Below are 16,639 nucleotides of genomic sequence, written 5' to 3'. Positions count from 1 at the left end.
CCCTCCGTGAATTTTAGGCTGAATTGGAAAACAGATATAAGGCCATTACAAATATTTAAAAAAGTTTTTGTCCCTCCGGTGTTGGGCCACTGAAGGGGAGGGGGGCGAAGAAAAACAAACAGAATTTTTTAATCGAGCAAAAAAAATATGGATTTTAGACATTTTTACTCAAAGTTTAAACGTGAAAACCAAATCTATTCTTGCTTTTAATAAACACGTTGTTATTTTTCATGCAAAAATATACGAAAAAAGACAAAAACGAAAGAAAATTTTTTTGGCCGAGTTTCGGAAATTCCACAGTTCAACTCGTACACTCATTTTTCGAGTTATTCAAGCTGTTGAGCCCACAGACAATTGAATTTATAAAAAAAATTAACTCATTTCCTATAAATTATTTTTTCGCCCCACGATTTTTCAAGGCAATTTTCAAGGGGGGGGGGGGGTGACAAAAACTTTGAAAATGATTTGCAATGGCCGTCTCGCGCTGAATTATCTAATGTTACTATAGATAGTTTTTGGTGGTCTTGTTATTGATTAATGTTTTATGAAAGAGTCTAAAATTTCTCGAGTTCGATTAGTTTTTGAGTTACGCAAAAATTTCTGTTTTATTTGTATGAGAGTCCTTATCCCCCTACCACAGGGGTGAAGGGTCTCAAACCATCATTAAAAAAACTCCTGCCTCCAAAACCCCCCACATGCCAAATTTGGTTTCATTTGCTTGATTACTTCTTGAGTTACGAGGAAATTTGTATTTCATTTGTATGGGAGCCCTCCCCCCTCCTGAAGCGGGGAGAAGTTTCAATTCACCATAGAAAACATCCTGGTCTCCAAAGACACCCACATGCCATATTTTGTTCCATTTGCTTGATTAGTTCTCTAGTTATGAGGAAATTTGTATTTCATTTGTATGGGAGCCCCCCTCCTAAAAACCTGGGGGTCCTTATTCATCATAGAAAAAATCATGCCTCTAAAAACACCCACATACCAAATATGGTTCCATTTGATTAACTAGTTCTCGAGTTATGAGGAAATTTGTATTTCATTTGTGTAGGAGCCGCCCCCCCTCCTAAAGTGGGGAGAGGTTTCAATTCACCATAGAAAAAATTCTTGTCTCCAAAAACACCCACATGTCAAATTTACTTCCATTTGTTTGATTAGTTTTCGAGTTATGAGGAAATTTATATTTCATTTGTATGGAAGCCCCCCCTCTTAAAAAGGAGAGAGGTCATTATTCCCCTCCTAAAGAGGGGAGGGGTCTCAATTCACCATAGAAAGAAAAATTGCCTACAAAAACACCCACATGCTAAACTTGGTTCAATTTGCTTCATTAGTTCTGGAGTTATGAGGAAATTTGTATTTCATTTGTATGGAAGCCCCCCTCGGTTCGGTAGGTTTCAATTCTATAAGGAACATACGGACAGACATACAGACAGACAGACAGAAATCCTTTTTTATAGATATAGATAGTTACTTTAACAGCTTGGGTCATTCAAAACTTCTGCGGGGTTAAGATTTGAATCCTGGTTCTCGGCGTGAGAGTTGTTAGTGTTAACCACTATAGAGATTGATTCCGTGGTCGGTAATGGTCGGTTCTTATCTGTAACGTTTTGTTTTTCTTTTCCGATTTATCCATTTAGTCTTCCGTTTCCACTTTTTTCTCCATTTTCGTCATTTTTTGTTTTCGTCTCTCCTGCTTCTTTATTTTTCTCCTTTTCTATCCCGTTTTATCCCCTCTTCTGTCTTTTTTGTTCTCATATTCTTTCTTGTTTATTGGTTTTTCTTTGTGTTTCTTATTATTCTTTTAACTGTTACCCCCAGTTAGCTTCGAGGTACGACGCTGGTCTAACAAGCCAGTCGTCTTATGTTCGAATCTCGGCTAGGCGGTGCTTGCTAGTTATAGAGTCAGTAGGATTGTTGCACTGGCCCCGTAATTTTCCTGTACTCTAACAGCCGGCTGCGAAGTCTGTCGATAAAGAAGGCTAATGTCTAAAGACGGTATAAACCCCTGGCTTTGCTTTTTTTACTGTTACTTCCACTCTTTCTTTCTTGTTCAGCCTCCTCCTTTTTGCCTGAGTCACCCTCTTTTTTCACTCATTTTCTTCTTTTCAACCTTTTCTCTTACGTCCCGTTTCCCTTCCAGTTGTAGATGCTTATTATCCAGTAAAATTGTAGATAATAACTGGTTCTACAAATATCCCATATGTAACTTCATCAAAATTACGTCAAAGTGATCGACCTGACAACTAGAAGGAAAGCGGGACATAAGAGAAAAAAGTGCAAAAGAAGAAAATGACAAAAAAAGAGCGAAATACGGACAAAAAGCGGAGGCTGAACAACAAAGAAAAAGAGAAAGGAAGAGTAAAAAAGAAAAATAAGGAAAATAGATAGACAATAAGAAAGAATATATGTTTAAAATTAACCACTCAGTTGACTTTGAGATACTATGCTGGTCTAATAAGCCAGTCGTCGTATGTTCGAACCTCGGCTAGGCGGTGCTGCTAGACAGAGTCAGTAGGATTGTTGCACTAGCCCCGTAATTGTCCTGTACTCTAATAGCCGGCTGTGAAGTCTGTCGATAAAGAAGGGTCAAGTCTTAGAAAGACGTTTAAGCCCAAGGTTTAATTTGGTGTTTAAAATTGCTCCTTAAATTGATTTTATCTATACCAATATTAAAATGGATTTCTGTCTGTCGGTATGTTCCTTATAGAATTGAAAAGAATTTGGGTCCGGGGAAGGTTCTTATGATAGTTAGAGATCCCTCCCCCCACTAAGAGGGGGGCTCCCATACAAATGAAACACAAATTTCTGCATAACTAGAGAACTAATCAAGCAATTGGAAACAAATTTGGCATGTGGGTGTTTTTGGAGGCAAGATTTTTTTTTATGATGAATTGAGACCCCTGCTCTCTTTAGAAAGGGAGTTATGACCCCTCTCCCCTTTAAGAAGGGGGGCTTTCATACAAATGAAATACAAATTTCCTCTTATCTGGAGAACTAATCAAGCAAATGGAACCAAATTTGGCATGTAGGGTTTTAGGAGTCAAAAAGTTTCTCTTATGAATTAGGACCCCTACCCTGTTTAGGAGGGGGGCTCCCATACAAATGAAATATAAATATTTCTTCATACCTCGAGAACTAATCAAGCAAATGGAACCAAATTTGGCATGTGGGGGTTTTAGGAGACAGACATTTTTTCTATGGTGAATTATGAACCCCTGTATGGGGCCTCTTATACAAATGAAAACTGTTACCCCTGTGGTAGTGGGTTGTTTATTTGTTTTCCTAGGCCTCTATTACTTTTCTTTAGTTGGGTCCGAACGAGCGATAGCGAGTAAGGAGAGGATCACCTCTGCGAAATAATACTTTCCACGTAAATGTTTTCCGTGAAATGGTACATTCCGCGTATTTTTCACGAAATGGTATTCGGCGAAATGTTATACAATCACGGCGAATATTTAAGTGCTATTATTATTATTATTATTATTATTATTATTATTATTATTATTTATTTATTATTATTATTATTTATTTAATTCAATTCATCCGACTTTACGTCTTAATGAAATTAGATTGGACTGGGAAAAGCCACCTTGAGTAAGTTACATACTCTTACTCAAAGTGGCACAAAACCCATTGTCTTTTACAACGATAAACAATAAACATACATAGTACAAAATCAGTAAAATAACTTAAATACACAAACCAACATTTTAAAAACTGCACCAAAAAGTAGCTAAAAGTCCATGCTATTTCCGCGACGATTGTACTCCAAAGCCATACGACGAACTGGTTCATGAAGTCCATAGTTAGTACGGTGTGAATCGACGCGTAGGAACTGTTGGTTCCTTTGAGGCCGAAGGGGACAGTATAGCTGAAGCTGCGACAGTACGGCAGGGCAGTCAAGAGCACCCAACAGGATCTTATGAGCAGTCTTGGCGATGATATCCTTCCGTCGCTGCTTAAGAGGTGCAATCCCAACTAGCAGACAAAGATCCTCATATGGCGGAAGAGCATCAGGCTTTCTCCAGGGTAGCCTGCCGCAGATCTTACGTATGAAGTGTTTTTGTATTCGTTCAATGCGAAGTATCCAATAATTATAATAAGGATCCCAAACAGCACAGCTAGTCTCAAGAACGGAACGGAGTAAGGAGCAGTACAGAGTACGTAGTGTGCCCGGATCAGAGAAATCTCTACCGATTCGGAAGATAGTACCAAGCAGCCGATACGCTTTGTTAATAATAAAGGTGTAATGTTGTCTGAACGACATCTGGCTATCTAGCACAACGCCTAGATCCGTGACGTTGTTACTCCGCTGTAGAGACGTTCCATTGATGCAGTAATCGAACACTAGAGGCTGTTTTTTACGAGTGAAGCTAATAACGGTACATTTCTGAGTGCTGATAAGCATACGTTTGGAGTTGCACCATTCCACAAACAAATCGATCAATTTCTGAAGCTGCAAACAATCTGTGGTGGTTTCAATTGGCAGATAAATTTTTATATCATCAGCGTAGCACAGCCTTGTTCCAGGAGGCAACAGTCGAGTGACGTTGTTCACGAACAGCGAAAATAGCAAAGGTCCTAAAATGCTACCTTGTGGAACTCCAGAGCCATTCTGGAACCATCTCGATTGACTGGGACCCAATTTAATAGCGATTTTACGATTGCGTAGATATGAGTTAAGCCATGAAAGCAAATTAGTTGACACTCCTAATTTGTCGAGTTTAGCAAGCAAAATATCATGATTTACTCGATCGAAAGCCGCTTTCAAATCAGTGTAAATGGCATTGATCTGATTGCCCTGTTCCATTGTACGCAGACAAAGCGAGGTAAACTCCAGTAAGTTGGTTGAGACTGATCGGCCAGGATAAAATCCATGTTGTGAGGTGGAGATGTAGGACTTCACATGAAACAATAGATGGTCATAGACTGTGGCTTCAAATATCTTAGAGCAAGCACACAATGAAGTGATTCCACGGTAGTGCTCCACACTATGCTTATCACCTTTCTTGAACACAGGGAACATAAACGATGATTTCCAGCATTCAGGAAATATGTGCCATTGTAAAGAGAGGTTGAAAATAGTGGCTATAGGAGATTTCAGAGCGTCGCAGCATTTTTTCAGTAAAGCCGCAGGAATACCATCAGGTCCCGGGCAGTATGATTGTTTTGTACTTCGAATGGCATAAGCTACGTTTTCAGCAGTAACCAAGAAAGATTCAACTGAAATTTCATCTCTTGGAACGAAAGACAAAGCCTCGGCTACACTATCTAGTGAAATTGAATCAGAGTTGAACACACTCATAAAATATTTAGCAAACATAGCACATTTGCTATCGGTGGTAGAGGCTGATTCATCATTCATCTACTTCATTTTACCTGGCGAAGCAAGGGGGGCGGCAATACGGCCTCAGATGTTCTACTGACAATATCCATGGCAGAAGGATAGATCAGATTGGTTGAAGACCATACCCACGGGTCGATATCTGCTCGGTTTATAATGCCCTGTACCACTGTGCTGAATGGCATACATAGGAGCTCGAAGCCCAGTTCTGGATTCAAATGAACTATGAAATCCACCCGAAATATCCACACAGCACTGGTTACCATTCAACATAGCCCTTATCAATTTGATCAGATTTCCGGAAAAGCCGTTCTTGTTCATAATTTTTCACGGAATTTTACGGTCGATTGTATCTTACGCAGCTTTGAAATCAATGAAAAAATTGTGCGTGTAAACTCGTAATTCATGACTTTTTGGAGGACAACCGCAGCGTGAATAACTCACTGATGGTCTCCATAACTTAGCTTACCGTTGGAGCTGACAGCTCTTCCACGGTCATCGCACATGGTTCTTTGTCAGGACACAAGTAAAAGCTGTTCATCGAAGTTCTGCTTCCACCTTTCGGTTACTTTACACGATCCACCAAGATACTTCCATTCTTATCCTAACAAATGACAAATTTCGGCTTGTGCCACATAGCTTTTAGTTTCGCGGCAAGGTGTTAAACTTCTGGTAGAACTTTTACGTTTGCCCGAGAACGATGCAGCTCCTGCTTTTACAGGCAGCGCTTTTCGTCCCGGAAGACCTGGGTTCGCTGCATGTTATTTTATCTTATATAATATTAAACAATAAATAAATCTCTTTTGTCATAAAAACATGAAGAAAGAGTACTTTTACGATCATTAAAAAAATGTGGACCGCAGTCCTATATGTTTACTGATAAACTTATTAAAAAGCCTTTCATCTGATATTAAAGTCATTGAAACCGGTTCCGTGGTTCAAGAGTTATGATCTGTGATCTTTTTTGCCCCTGTGGGCACCGTAGGCGTCAAATAAAATATACGGAGTCTATAATTTTGCCGTGAAGAATGCCGACGCCGGCCAAGTCCGAATGTAGGTCCGAATGATACATTCAAATTAAAATTCTAGAAAAAATGTTCTGTGGATCAAATTCGGGGTAGGGAAAGATTTTGTTTCTAAACGTAGTTCTCCCGGAAGAACCTTGTAGAGATTCTGACTTGTCTTTTTGTTAGAAGTCGGTAGAGGCATTTTGGTAAGAAATAGAAAAAGGCGCAAAACCACTGCAGCCGTGGAACATAAGGCGCCTCCATCGATTCCAAAAACGTCTTCGTTAAACGTCTTCGCTTACTTTGCTATCCAATTTTATTGCAATTTAACCAGGGAAAGTGAATTAAAATACTCACGCATCTGAGTACTGCAGCGGCTTTCTGATCAAACATGCTGCTCCTGTAAAATCTGTTTTTTTTTCGAACACCATCTTACAAACTAAACAACGTTTTGAAACGAACTTTCTTTTCGGTTTGTTGATAAACGTTCGCTCTAAACGACGTTGGTTACTTTTAGCTTGATAAACAAATATCAATCTTAGAGCAAAAGCAACATTTTCATGAAATAAACTCTTATCGAAATTTAAAAACACTCCAAATTCGTGTACTTGTTATAGAGTTATGTTAACATAGAGTGTTTCCTCATCAATTAGGCTGACTCCAAAAGTAATTATTTTTGCCTTTAGGCCTTTATTGAATAGTAAAAGGGTTAGTGCTCTAATAGCCTCTTTCCCATCTAAGATTGGAACATACGACAAGTGGCTGCTCAAACTAGACATCTATTTTTACTAATTGTAGTATGTAGACAGCTGGAAGTTGTAAATACTGAAGTAATAAAAATATAGCACATTCGAAAATCCGACAGAAATGTGCTCCCCCCGAAGGGCCGATCATCATTAGAGGACCGCCTGGTTCGACTTTCTATGCCACAGCAAAAACTAAGCATCTGTTAGCTGTACGGAATAACTAGATGGTTATCCCTGAATTTGGCATCGCTTCGTTACCGCTGCCACAGTCCGCGAGTTATTTTTTTGTACCGTTCGTCAACCAACCGTGTGTGCAACCCCACGCCACCCAGTGCCTAGTGCTTTGTGCAAAACCAAAACCAGCTGAGCCAACCAGTTAGTTGTGCCAGGGCAAGTCGAACGCCAATGTGTCGCTCGCTGCACCCGTCACCGCCTCCGCACCGCTGCTAGCCGCTTCCTGGCTGGTGCTCGCTCGCTCGCAGACCGGTTAAGCACACGCCACCGATTGTTTGTTTTCGTCACCGAGCCACATCAGCCCCCCGTTAAATGGTTTCGAATGCACATGTTGCCGATGGGTGGGTGGGTGGATGGGTGGTTGACAGGCAGACTCGGCAGGTAGAGAGAGGTATCGACTCGAATTGATTGCTCGCAAACCAAACCGAAACGTCTGTGGGCGACACGGCTCAGCCGCACTTTGGGAGGATTAAAATTTCGCTTGTGACCACGTTCCCTCAACCTCCCCCCCCCTCGTTGGCTCACCGACTGCAGTCGACTGTTTGTATTAATATTCATAATTTTCTTTTTCTTGTTTTCTGTCGCTTGCAGATGATCCGGGTGGAGAGCTTCCGCCCGCTATGGAAATAACGAACAGCTGTAATGAAAGTAAAACGACGTCAGTGAGTCAACCGTACAGCAGCAGCAAACAGCAGCCGATCGAGAATCCAACGGAGAGCAAAGTCAGCGCGGAAAATAGCATTCTGCATCATTCGCAAACGACGACGCCGCCAACGCCGTCAACACCGCCAGCGCGGCCCCAAACTGCGTTCAGTGTCTGCTCCCCGAACTCGACGACGACGACGACGACGACGAATTCTTCTGACCTAAAGTACCTGCATAAAAAATTCAAACGGATCGCCAGTGCCAGCCTGGGCAACAACAGCAGCAACGATAGTGGCAGTGAATCGGCGAAGCTCGTTACATCAGCACCAGCCGCGGCTGCCATTGGCAGCAGTAATAGTACTACTAATACTACCACTAGCAGTAGTAGCAGTAGTAGCGGTAGCAGCAGTAGTAGTTGTGCTAATATAGTTACTACTACCGCTTTGCCAGCTGGTACCAGTATCGTAGTAGTAGCGGTTGAGCCAGAAGCAAGTGCATACGGTTCCCCCGCAGTGCGACTGCCCAACTCATTGAGTTACGAGTCTGTCCAGCGGCTTCAACAGCAACATCAACAACAACAACAACAACCACAGAAACAAAATCACCATACGATTGCATGTGCCAACGACGAGGAGGGTGCTTTAGTCGACTCATACCGACCAACGATCACTGAACGCATTATTCGTACAGGAGGACAGCCAACGGTCGACAGCAGCGAGTGCTACAGTCGCCCCCAATTAACCTCTTTGAGTAGCGAACACAGTAACGGTGCTTCCTTGAATCGCGCTAACAACATTAGTGGCGTCAGTAATAGTTTTATCAGCAGCAACCACAACCATATTCCGAGAGAGAGTGAAGATTTGAAAACGTACTATCCCAGTGTAAATAATAACAGTGCTATCAACATAAGCTGTGATTTAAATGAGAAAAACCAATGTAGTACCCTGAACAACAACAACAACAACAACCATAACCAGAGCAGTGGCAATAGTGGCAGTGTAGTAACGTTATCAACCGATCCGATTCAGGCGGCCGTTCAGCAGCACCAGCAGCAGCAGCAGTACGAAACCTCGACGGGGATTGCGGCGGCCGTTAGCTGCTACGTCGGGTGCGAGCCGACCGCGCTGCACTCGCCGCTGACCTCGGCCAATCTGATCAACACGGCGGCGGCAGCCACCCCGGGCCGCTATGTGTGTCCGTTCTGTCAGATGAACTGTAGCAAACCGTCGGTCCTGCAGAAGCACATCCGACGTCACACCAACGAGCGCCCCTTTCGGTGCGATCCGTGCGGCATTGCATTTAAAACCAAGAGCAACCTGTACAAACATTGCCGGTAAGTGTTGAGCCAGCCACCACCGCACCGCACCGCACCGCACCGCACCGCACCAGCGGGGTTATCGAATTCAGGCTACGTGTTGGATGATTTACGTTATGGTTTAATTTTGCATAGGTTCAAGAACGGTAATCAAAAAGTGAGAGAGAGAAAAAAACAAAAACATATGCGCGTTTCCATCGGACTGAGGATCCGATGGAGGCGAACGGCTGACTAGCGCACGGTACAGTGTTTGCTGTCGTGTCGTGAGTAAATGCGATGTTCTATTTTATTCGGATCGTCGACACGAATTAAGAAATTATTTATTGTTACATACCTTCCGTGCAAAAAGCAAACGTTTTCAATTACTGTGAAACGCGAGAAACGCGTCTATAAACCAGAAAACAAACGTTCACAAAGATCAGATTTACGATTGGGCATTTTGAGGATTATTTCAAGAATGGTTTCGAGTAAAGCCTTTCAGACATTTTATGTCTAATTATTTTCCCGTTATTTGATAATTTGAATTTCTGACTGACTTTTTTTTACCAATGACATGTGTTAAATTATATAACTTTCAATTAATGTCTGTGGATCCCCACATACGTACTTGAACTTAGCTCTTCTGACTTGATTTATAATTATTCATTTACTCGTCTGACGTACAACTGTACCCTACTTCAGAATGAACAGGCGAACAAATAGTCAACTGGAAGACCTTAAACAAATGTAGATTTCGCGGAGCTATAATTAACTGACGAAGCACAGATTTCCCTGAGGAAATTTAATTTGAGACTAATCGAAATGGTTCAGTGAATAATGATGTCTACGGCTATTTTTTCCTTTTAGGCTCTTTGTTGGACGTCAATCACTCTAATTTTATAGTAACAATAGAATTTGCAATTATATCAACTCTGTAGTCTTAGGTCGAAAGGACGCAAAAATTTTCAATTTAGTTCACAGGTTATTTCTCGTATTTTATTTCCTCGTACTCAGGGGGGTATTGTTATTACTTTATCCTACCGAAAATATTGATTAACGAATTTCATGCGAATTTGATGGTTGGATTTGGATCCTACATTGTTCGTAAAGTCTGGTCACGCATTGCCTCATACGCTGGAAGCTTCGATAATGAATCATTTTCGATAGCTAATTGATTGATTGAATGCGCAAAATTGTACTTTATTTGTCATTTGGCTAGTATTTTGATGGAGGTGGTAATGAGCGTGGATAGATTCTGAAAGATGGAATATGCCAATTTATTTTCCGCATGTTAAAAGTAAAATTCTCTTTTTGATATATTTTTCTTGAGAACATATTGAGGCTGAGACCGTACGGAACACGATACAAATATTTGAACATCCTAAGTAACAATTCTAAAATTTATTGCGTTCCTCTGGTGGTTTTCAAAACCAATATCATAAAACCGCCAATAAAACTATGAGCTTTACCAGAACCTCCTGATGACCGCTATAAAACTGCCTTCCGATTAAGGGGTCCACTTTTCGAAAGGTTTTTATAACCTCTTTAAAAATCAGGTAGTAAGCTTAAGTTACATTACATTACATCTTATTACATTCTGCAGCAATTAAACAAATTATGCTCTTTGCTGTTTGACAGCTACCGCCATAATTTAATGAAGCTTTTCACTACAAAGCTATAAAGCATACAGCTTGCTTTGATAAAAAGCCAAATCAGTCCTAAATCAGCTTTGTTAACTTGAGAATACACTCAAGTCTCTTTTTACACGGTTTTTTTTACGATTTTTGAATTAACACGGTTTTTTTATGATATTTTTTGAATTAACGCGGTTTTTTTTAAACGGTTTTTTGAATCAACACGGTTTTTTTTAAACGATTTTTTGAATTAACACGGTTTTTCAGCGCGATATTTATGTTTTTTGAATTTACACAGTATTTTTTCGATGGTTTTTAAATTATAATGTTTGTATATCGTTCGGAAATTTTCTAAAAAAAGCCAGTATATGAAGTACCAAGCCATGCTACGTCTAATACGTACATTCCCAGAATAGAATAGCGCAGAACAACGTAGGTCAGAGGGAATGGATATTACGAACCCCCCAAAACACACTCACATTATTAATAATAAAAAATAGTGTTCAATCAACAAAAAACTATCAATTTTAATCACGCGGTTAAGCGTCCCAATAATTGAATAATGCATTATGCAACTGTGACAAATAACACAGTTTTGTGTTTCTACTACCACTTTTTTGGTAGTACGAACACAAAACTTCGAATCTAATTACACGTAAATTCATTTAAGACTGTACGAAACTGTTTCGTGGTAGAAAACAACGAAAGGAATTCGTACATTTTATGCTTCATGGTACTGATACAAGATTTTACATTTTTACGACGATTTTGGAATTAACACGGTTTTTTTACAACAATTTTTGAATTAACACGGTTTTTTTTACAACAATTTTCGATTTAACACGGTTTTTTTTTACAACCATTTTTGAATTAACGCGGTTTTTTTTAAACGTTTTTTTTTACACGGCACGTATCCCCCGTGTAAAAAAAGACTTGAGTGTACATACGTGAGCAGAAAAGTTAAAGTTTTACCGTCAGATCATTCTAATAGATCTCGTTTAGAACGACCATAATAAAATATCTCATAGAATAATAATTAATTTTCAGCTGTCTCTGTTGGTTTGTAGCATGTGGGCATTAAATTTTATCGTGCATATTGATAGAATAGGTGGATAAAATAGACCCATTGAAATTTTACAATTTTCGAAAACTGGTTGTTTTCAGTTAGTCAATCTCAATTTCTAGCACTCATTTTAGTTGCTTCCTGTGACAAGAAAATCGATTGATAATAACTTTCTATCTGCAAAACACTTGGCGTTGACAAATTTTTGCTTGCGAGCTAGAAAAAATATTAGAATATGGCAAAATGGCCTCCAATAAATGATGATTTTGGTGTTGAACTCTAATATTTTTCATAATAGCAGCAATAAATGTGATTGATCAGAGTGTTACCGTTTTAATCTATACCTATAAAAAAAGATTTCTGTCTGTCTGTCTGTTTGTCCCTATGTTCCTTTTAGAATCGAAAACTACTGGACCGATCGGCGTGAAAATTTGCATGTAGGGGGTTTCGGGGCTACGGAAGGTTCTCTCGATGGCAAAAGACCCCTCCCACCACTAAGAGGGGGGGCTCCCATACAAATCTATGCCTATAAAAATGGATTTCTGCCTGCTCTATGTTCCTTATAGAATCGAAAACTACTGAACCGATCGGAGTGAAAATTTGCATGTTGTAGGGGTTTTTGTTGTCGGGAAGGTTCTTATGATGGTTAGAGATCCCTCCCCCCACTAAGAGTGGGGGGGGGGGCTCCCATACAAATCTATACCTATAAAATGGGTTTCTGTCTGACTGAAGTTTTTGGAGCGTCTTAGTAGAATACGAAACCTAAAAATAAAAAATAAGAAAACTTATCCAATTTAATTCTACTATGTGTATGTTCGAAAACAGACACTGAGGAAGCCTGCAAGTCGTAGGCGAAATACGTATCTGTCGTGAATAAAATACACATAGCAGAATTAAATTGGATAAGTTTTATTATTTTTTATTTTTTGGGTTTCTGTCTATCTACCCGAATGTTCCTTATAGAATCGTAAACTACTGAACTGATCGGCGTGAAAATTTGCATGTAGGGATTTTTGGGGCCAGGGAAGGTTCTTATGATGGTTAGAGACCCCTCCCCCTACTACTCCCATACAAATGAAACACAGATTTCTGCATAACTCGAGAACTGATCAAGCAAATGGAACCAAATTTGGCATGAAGGTTTTTGTAGGCAAGAATTTTTTCTATGGTGCATTAGGACCCCTCCCTACTTTAGGAGGGGGGGGGCTCCTATACAAATGAATACAAATTTCCTCATAATTCGAGAACTAATTAATCAAATGGAACCATATTTGGCATGTGGGTGTTTTGGAACCATGAATTGTTTCTATGATGAATTAGGACCCCTTACCTTTTTAGGAGGGGGGAGGGGTTCCCATACAAATAAAATACAAATTTCCTCATACTCCTGAACTAGTCAAGCAAATGGAACCAAATTTAGCATGTGGGTGTTTTTATAGGCAATTTTTTTCTATGGTGAATTGAGACCCCTCCCCTCTTTAGGAGGGGAATTATATTCCCTCCCCCTTCAATAGTGGGGGGGGGGCTCCTATACAAATGAAATACAAATATCCTCATAACTAGAGAACTAATCATGCAAATGGAATAAAATTTGGCATGTGAGGGGTTTTGGAGGCAGGAATTTTTTTATGATCGTTTGAGACCCCTCACCCCTGTGGTAGGGGGATAAGGACTCTCATACAAATAAAACAAAAAATTTTGCGTAACTCAAAAACTAATCGAACTCGAGAAATTTTAGACTCTTTCTTAAAATATTAGTCAATAATAAGACCACCAAAAACTATTAATAGTAACATTAGATAATTCATCGCAAGACAGCCACAGACCGCGAGTGTTGCCGGCGACCTTCCGTCGGAAGCGCCGGCCCTGCACTGCGGGGAGGGGGGCAGCCCCCCGTAGAGATCACCTCTATCTAGGTTTATTTATTTTCTTAGATCTATTGACCTCTATTACTTTCCTGCAGTTGGGTCACCCCTGCGAAACGGTACTTTCTACGAAAAAATTTTCCGTGAAATGGTACAACCCGCGTAAGGTTTTTCGCGAAATGGTATTCTGCGAAACTCTATATTCCGCGTTATGGTCGACCGAGAATTGGTGTTCCGCAAAATGGTATTCGGCGAAATGGTTTGTAACGATGGCGAATGTTTAAATGCTGTCCGCTTTATTTTATCAGGCTAAACAATGGGGGGATTTGTTGTCTACTTTATTGTGAGAAAAATTTGTATATTAAAACACCTATGAACTCCCCAGAAACTTGCAAAACTTGAGATTGTGACAAAGGTCTTCCGAGATTCACGATTTCTGTACAACACAGTTTAATTTGTGGCAATACGAAGTTTGTCGGGTCAGTTAGTAGCTCTATAAAACTAACAGATTTATTGCGGTTTGACACCGTAATAAGATCAATTTTTACTGGTTTTACAAACATTTGCTAGCTGTAAGTGTATGTTGACTCGAATCCTCCAGGTATTGGAAAATATCATAGTAGATCCAGAGGCAATGATTAATACCGCAATAAAACCATTATAAAATTCAAGTAAAATTAAGTGGTTTTAGAATTGTTACTTGGGATATTATTACTCTCACCTAAGAAAATGATTTAAGATTCACCAGGTGTCTCGTTCTTTATTTTTCCATGGCTAAGGGTCAATTTTACAAATATTTCATTACATAGAAATGACAACAATTATCAATAGGTTTTATAGCTTTTTTTTTCAAAGAAAAAACGCATGCACAGTTGCTATTTAAAACATGGCCTAATTCAGCCATTTATTTCGCGATCTTTACTCAAAATTATTGTATAAAATGGGCCGAAGGATCTCAGAATTTTAGAAAATTGTACTTACGAGCAGAGATTATAAACTTATTAATGACAATATTTAAGAAATGAGTTTTCCCAGAATTTTTTTTTCAGACATCGCTTATTTCAAAGCTTTTAAAGATAAGCGATGTACCAGAAAATCGGAAAATCGGAAAATTCCCCTTGTAACTTTCTGTGAAAATAAGACACCTTGAGTTTGATCTTGACTCCTACCTTTTGTCCAATGCACAACACCCGCCAAGGCATGCGGCTCCCTGGTAGTGATGTACCTTTGAACCATAGAAGCGCTGGACAAAAGGAGACTGCACAACCCTCTTTATTAAGCGAGCGACGTATCTTCAAGCTCCGCCGTTAAATGGGTTAAGTTTATTTATAGATACAAATTGTGCCTCTTCGTCGATCTAATGTAATCGAACCACCGAACTGAGAAGTTTAATCTAACTCGTTTTTACTCACGGGACGACGAAACTATACCGGTACTTGTGACTTACAACAAGACACAGCACGTGACGTTGTTCGTCCGTTATCATGTCTATGAGGCATTTTTTCGTGCTTTTTCTACCCACGTTTTCAAAAAACCATGATGTTAGGCATAAATGCATAATGGCCGATCTTTCGGTTGCCGGCCGAATGTTTTACTGACTAAACTACTGCCGCAATCTTACATAAGATAGTCTGATACCCAGTTTTATTCTCCTAATTCTATCAAACACACGATAGTTATTTTTGTATGATTGCTCCTTGTTTTTGCCATTACAAGTTCTGTGATAGACTGTTATCTACTCGATCAGTATGACAGAAACAGGCAGTCTGTTGCCGGAAGTCGCTACGACAAGTTTAGTGATTTACAACCACCAGGTGTGTTTTTGCAGGCTGCGGCCCTATAATATTCAATGCAAAAAAACGGAAGTTAGGAAGATTGCGTAAAAATAGATCCACCATCCTACTTGATAACATGATTTTTCCACTTTATCGATATCGATTCGTTTACGATTTGCATGGGTTTTCCAGTAAACAAACTTGCTCTAATCTGCAAAAGTAGGTCGTTGTTTGTCCGTGTAGGAATTTGAAGTGAATATTCTTTTTGAAAAATAATGTCTTGTCGAATAATTGGCTTAATAACCTCCCAAAATTTTTACAGATCTTGCTGCATAGTATCACTATACAATCCCTCTGAAGCAAATTGGCATCCGGATGTTTCCTCTACAAACTTCCCAAGCAACAATGTGAGTTTTATTGTACTCTTATGGCGGTCTTCAAGACCAATTTTGGTCTTAAATGCCATCATAAGACTGTAATAAAACCCAAATTGTTACTTGGGTTACGCTTGTAAAAGGTTGCATGCAGGAAGACTTTGCACTATGGGCAAGAAATTAAAATTTCAGGACAAATATATTTTGAAGCATCTTTTGAAGGGGTCGTCCAATATTTAGGTGTTACTTTAACAACAATTTAAGTAAAAACTTTTTGAGTAATTTTTTTTCACCATTTCAGTTTCAAGTAATTTTTCTGACGATATCAAACTTCTACCTTTTACCCATTTTTAGCAATAGGCCCTTTTTTATAAACGACTCCGCAAATCACATTTCTTCTTGTAACATGTTTATTTCAACATACAGCTCAATATGATGTTACTTACTTACTTAATTGGCCTAACGTCTTACGACAAGGCCTGCGCAGTATAATTTCTCCATCTGTTTCGGTCCATGGCAACTGATCTCCAGTTCCGCGGGTACCCAGTGCTCGCCAGATCACGCTCCACCTGGTCTTGCCACCTCGCTCGCTGTGCCCCTCTTCGTATTGTTCCTACCGGATTTGATGCGAAAACCATTTTTGCAGGATAGTTGTCCG

At 39.7% G+C, this 16,639-nt stretch overlaps 1 protein-coding gene across 5 annotated transcripts in view; it reads left to right on the top strand.

Moving 5' to 3' along the window:
- LOC128738216 (uncharacterized) overlaps positions 1-16,639 on the top strand; it is a 114,271-nt gene that overhangs the window by 75,897 nt on the left and 21,735 nt on the right. For all 5 annotated transcript variants that reach the window (XM_053833190.1, XM_053833192.1, XM_053833194.1 and 2 more), the window contains one exon: positions 7,923-9,309. In XM_053833190.1, the coding sequence (XP_053689165.1) occupies positions 7,923-9,309 (1,387 nt within the window). The remainder of the gene's footprint in view (positions 1-7,922; positions 9,310-16,639) is intronic.

The sequence above is a fragment of the Sabethes cyaneus genome, chromosome 2 (genome assembly GCF_943734655.1).
Source record: "Sabethes cyaneus chromosome 2, idSabCyanKW18_F2, whole genome shotgun sequence".
In the NCBI taxonomy this organism is placed as follows: Eukaryota; Metazoa; Arthropoda; class Insecta; order Diptera; family Culicidae; genus Sabethes; species Sabethes cyaneus.
The sequence above is the reverse complement of the archived record's forward strand: the minus strand, read 5'-3'. Positions and strand labels throughout refer to the sequence as shown.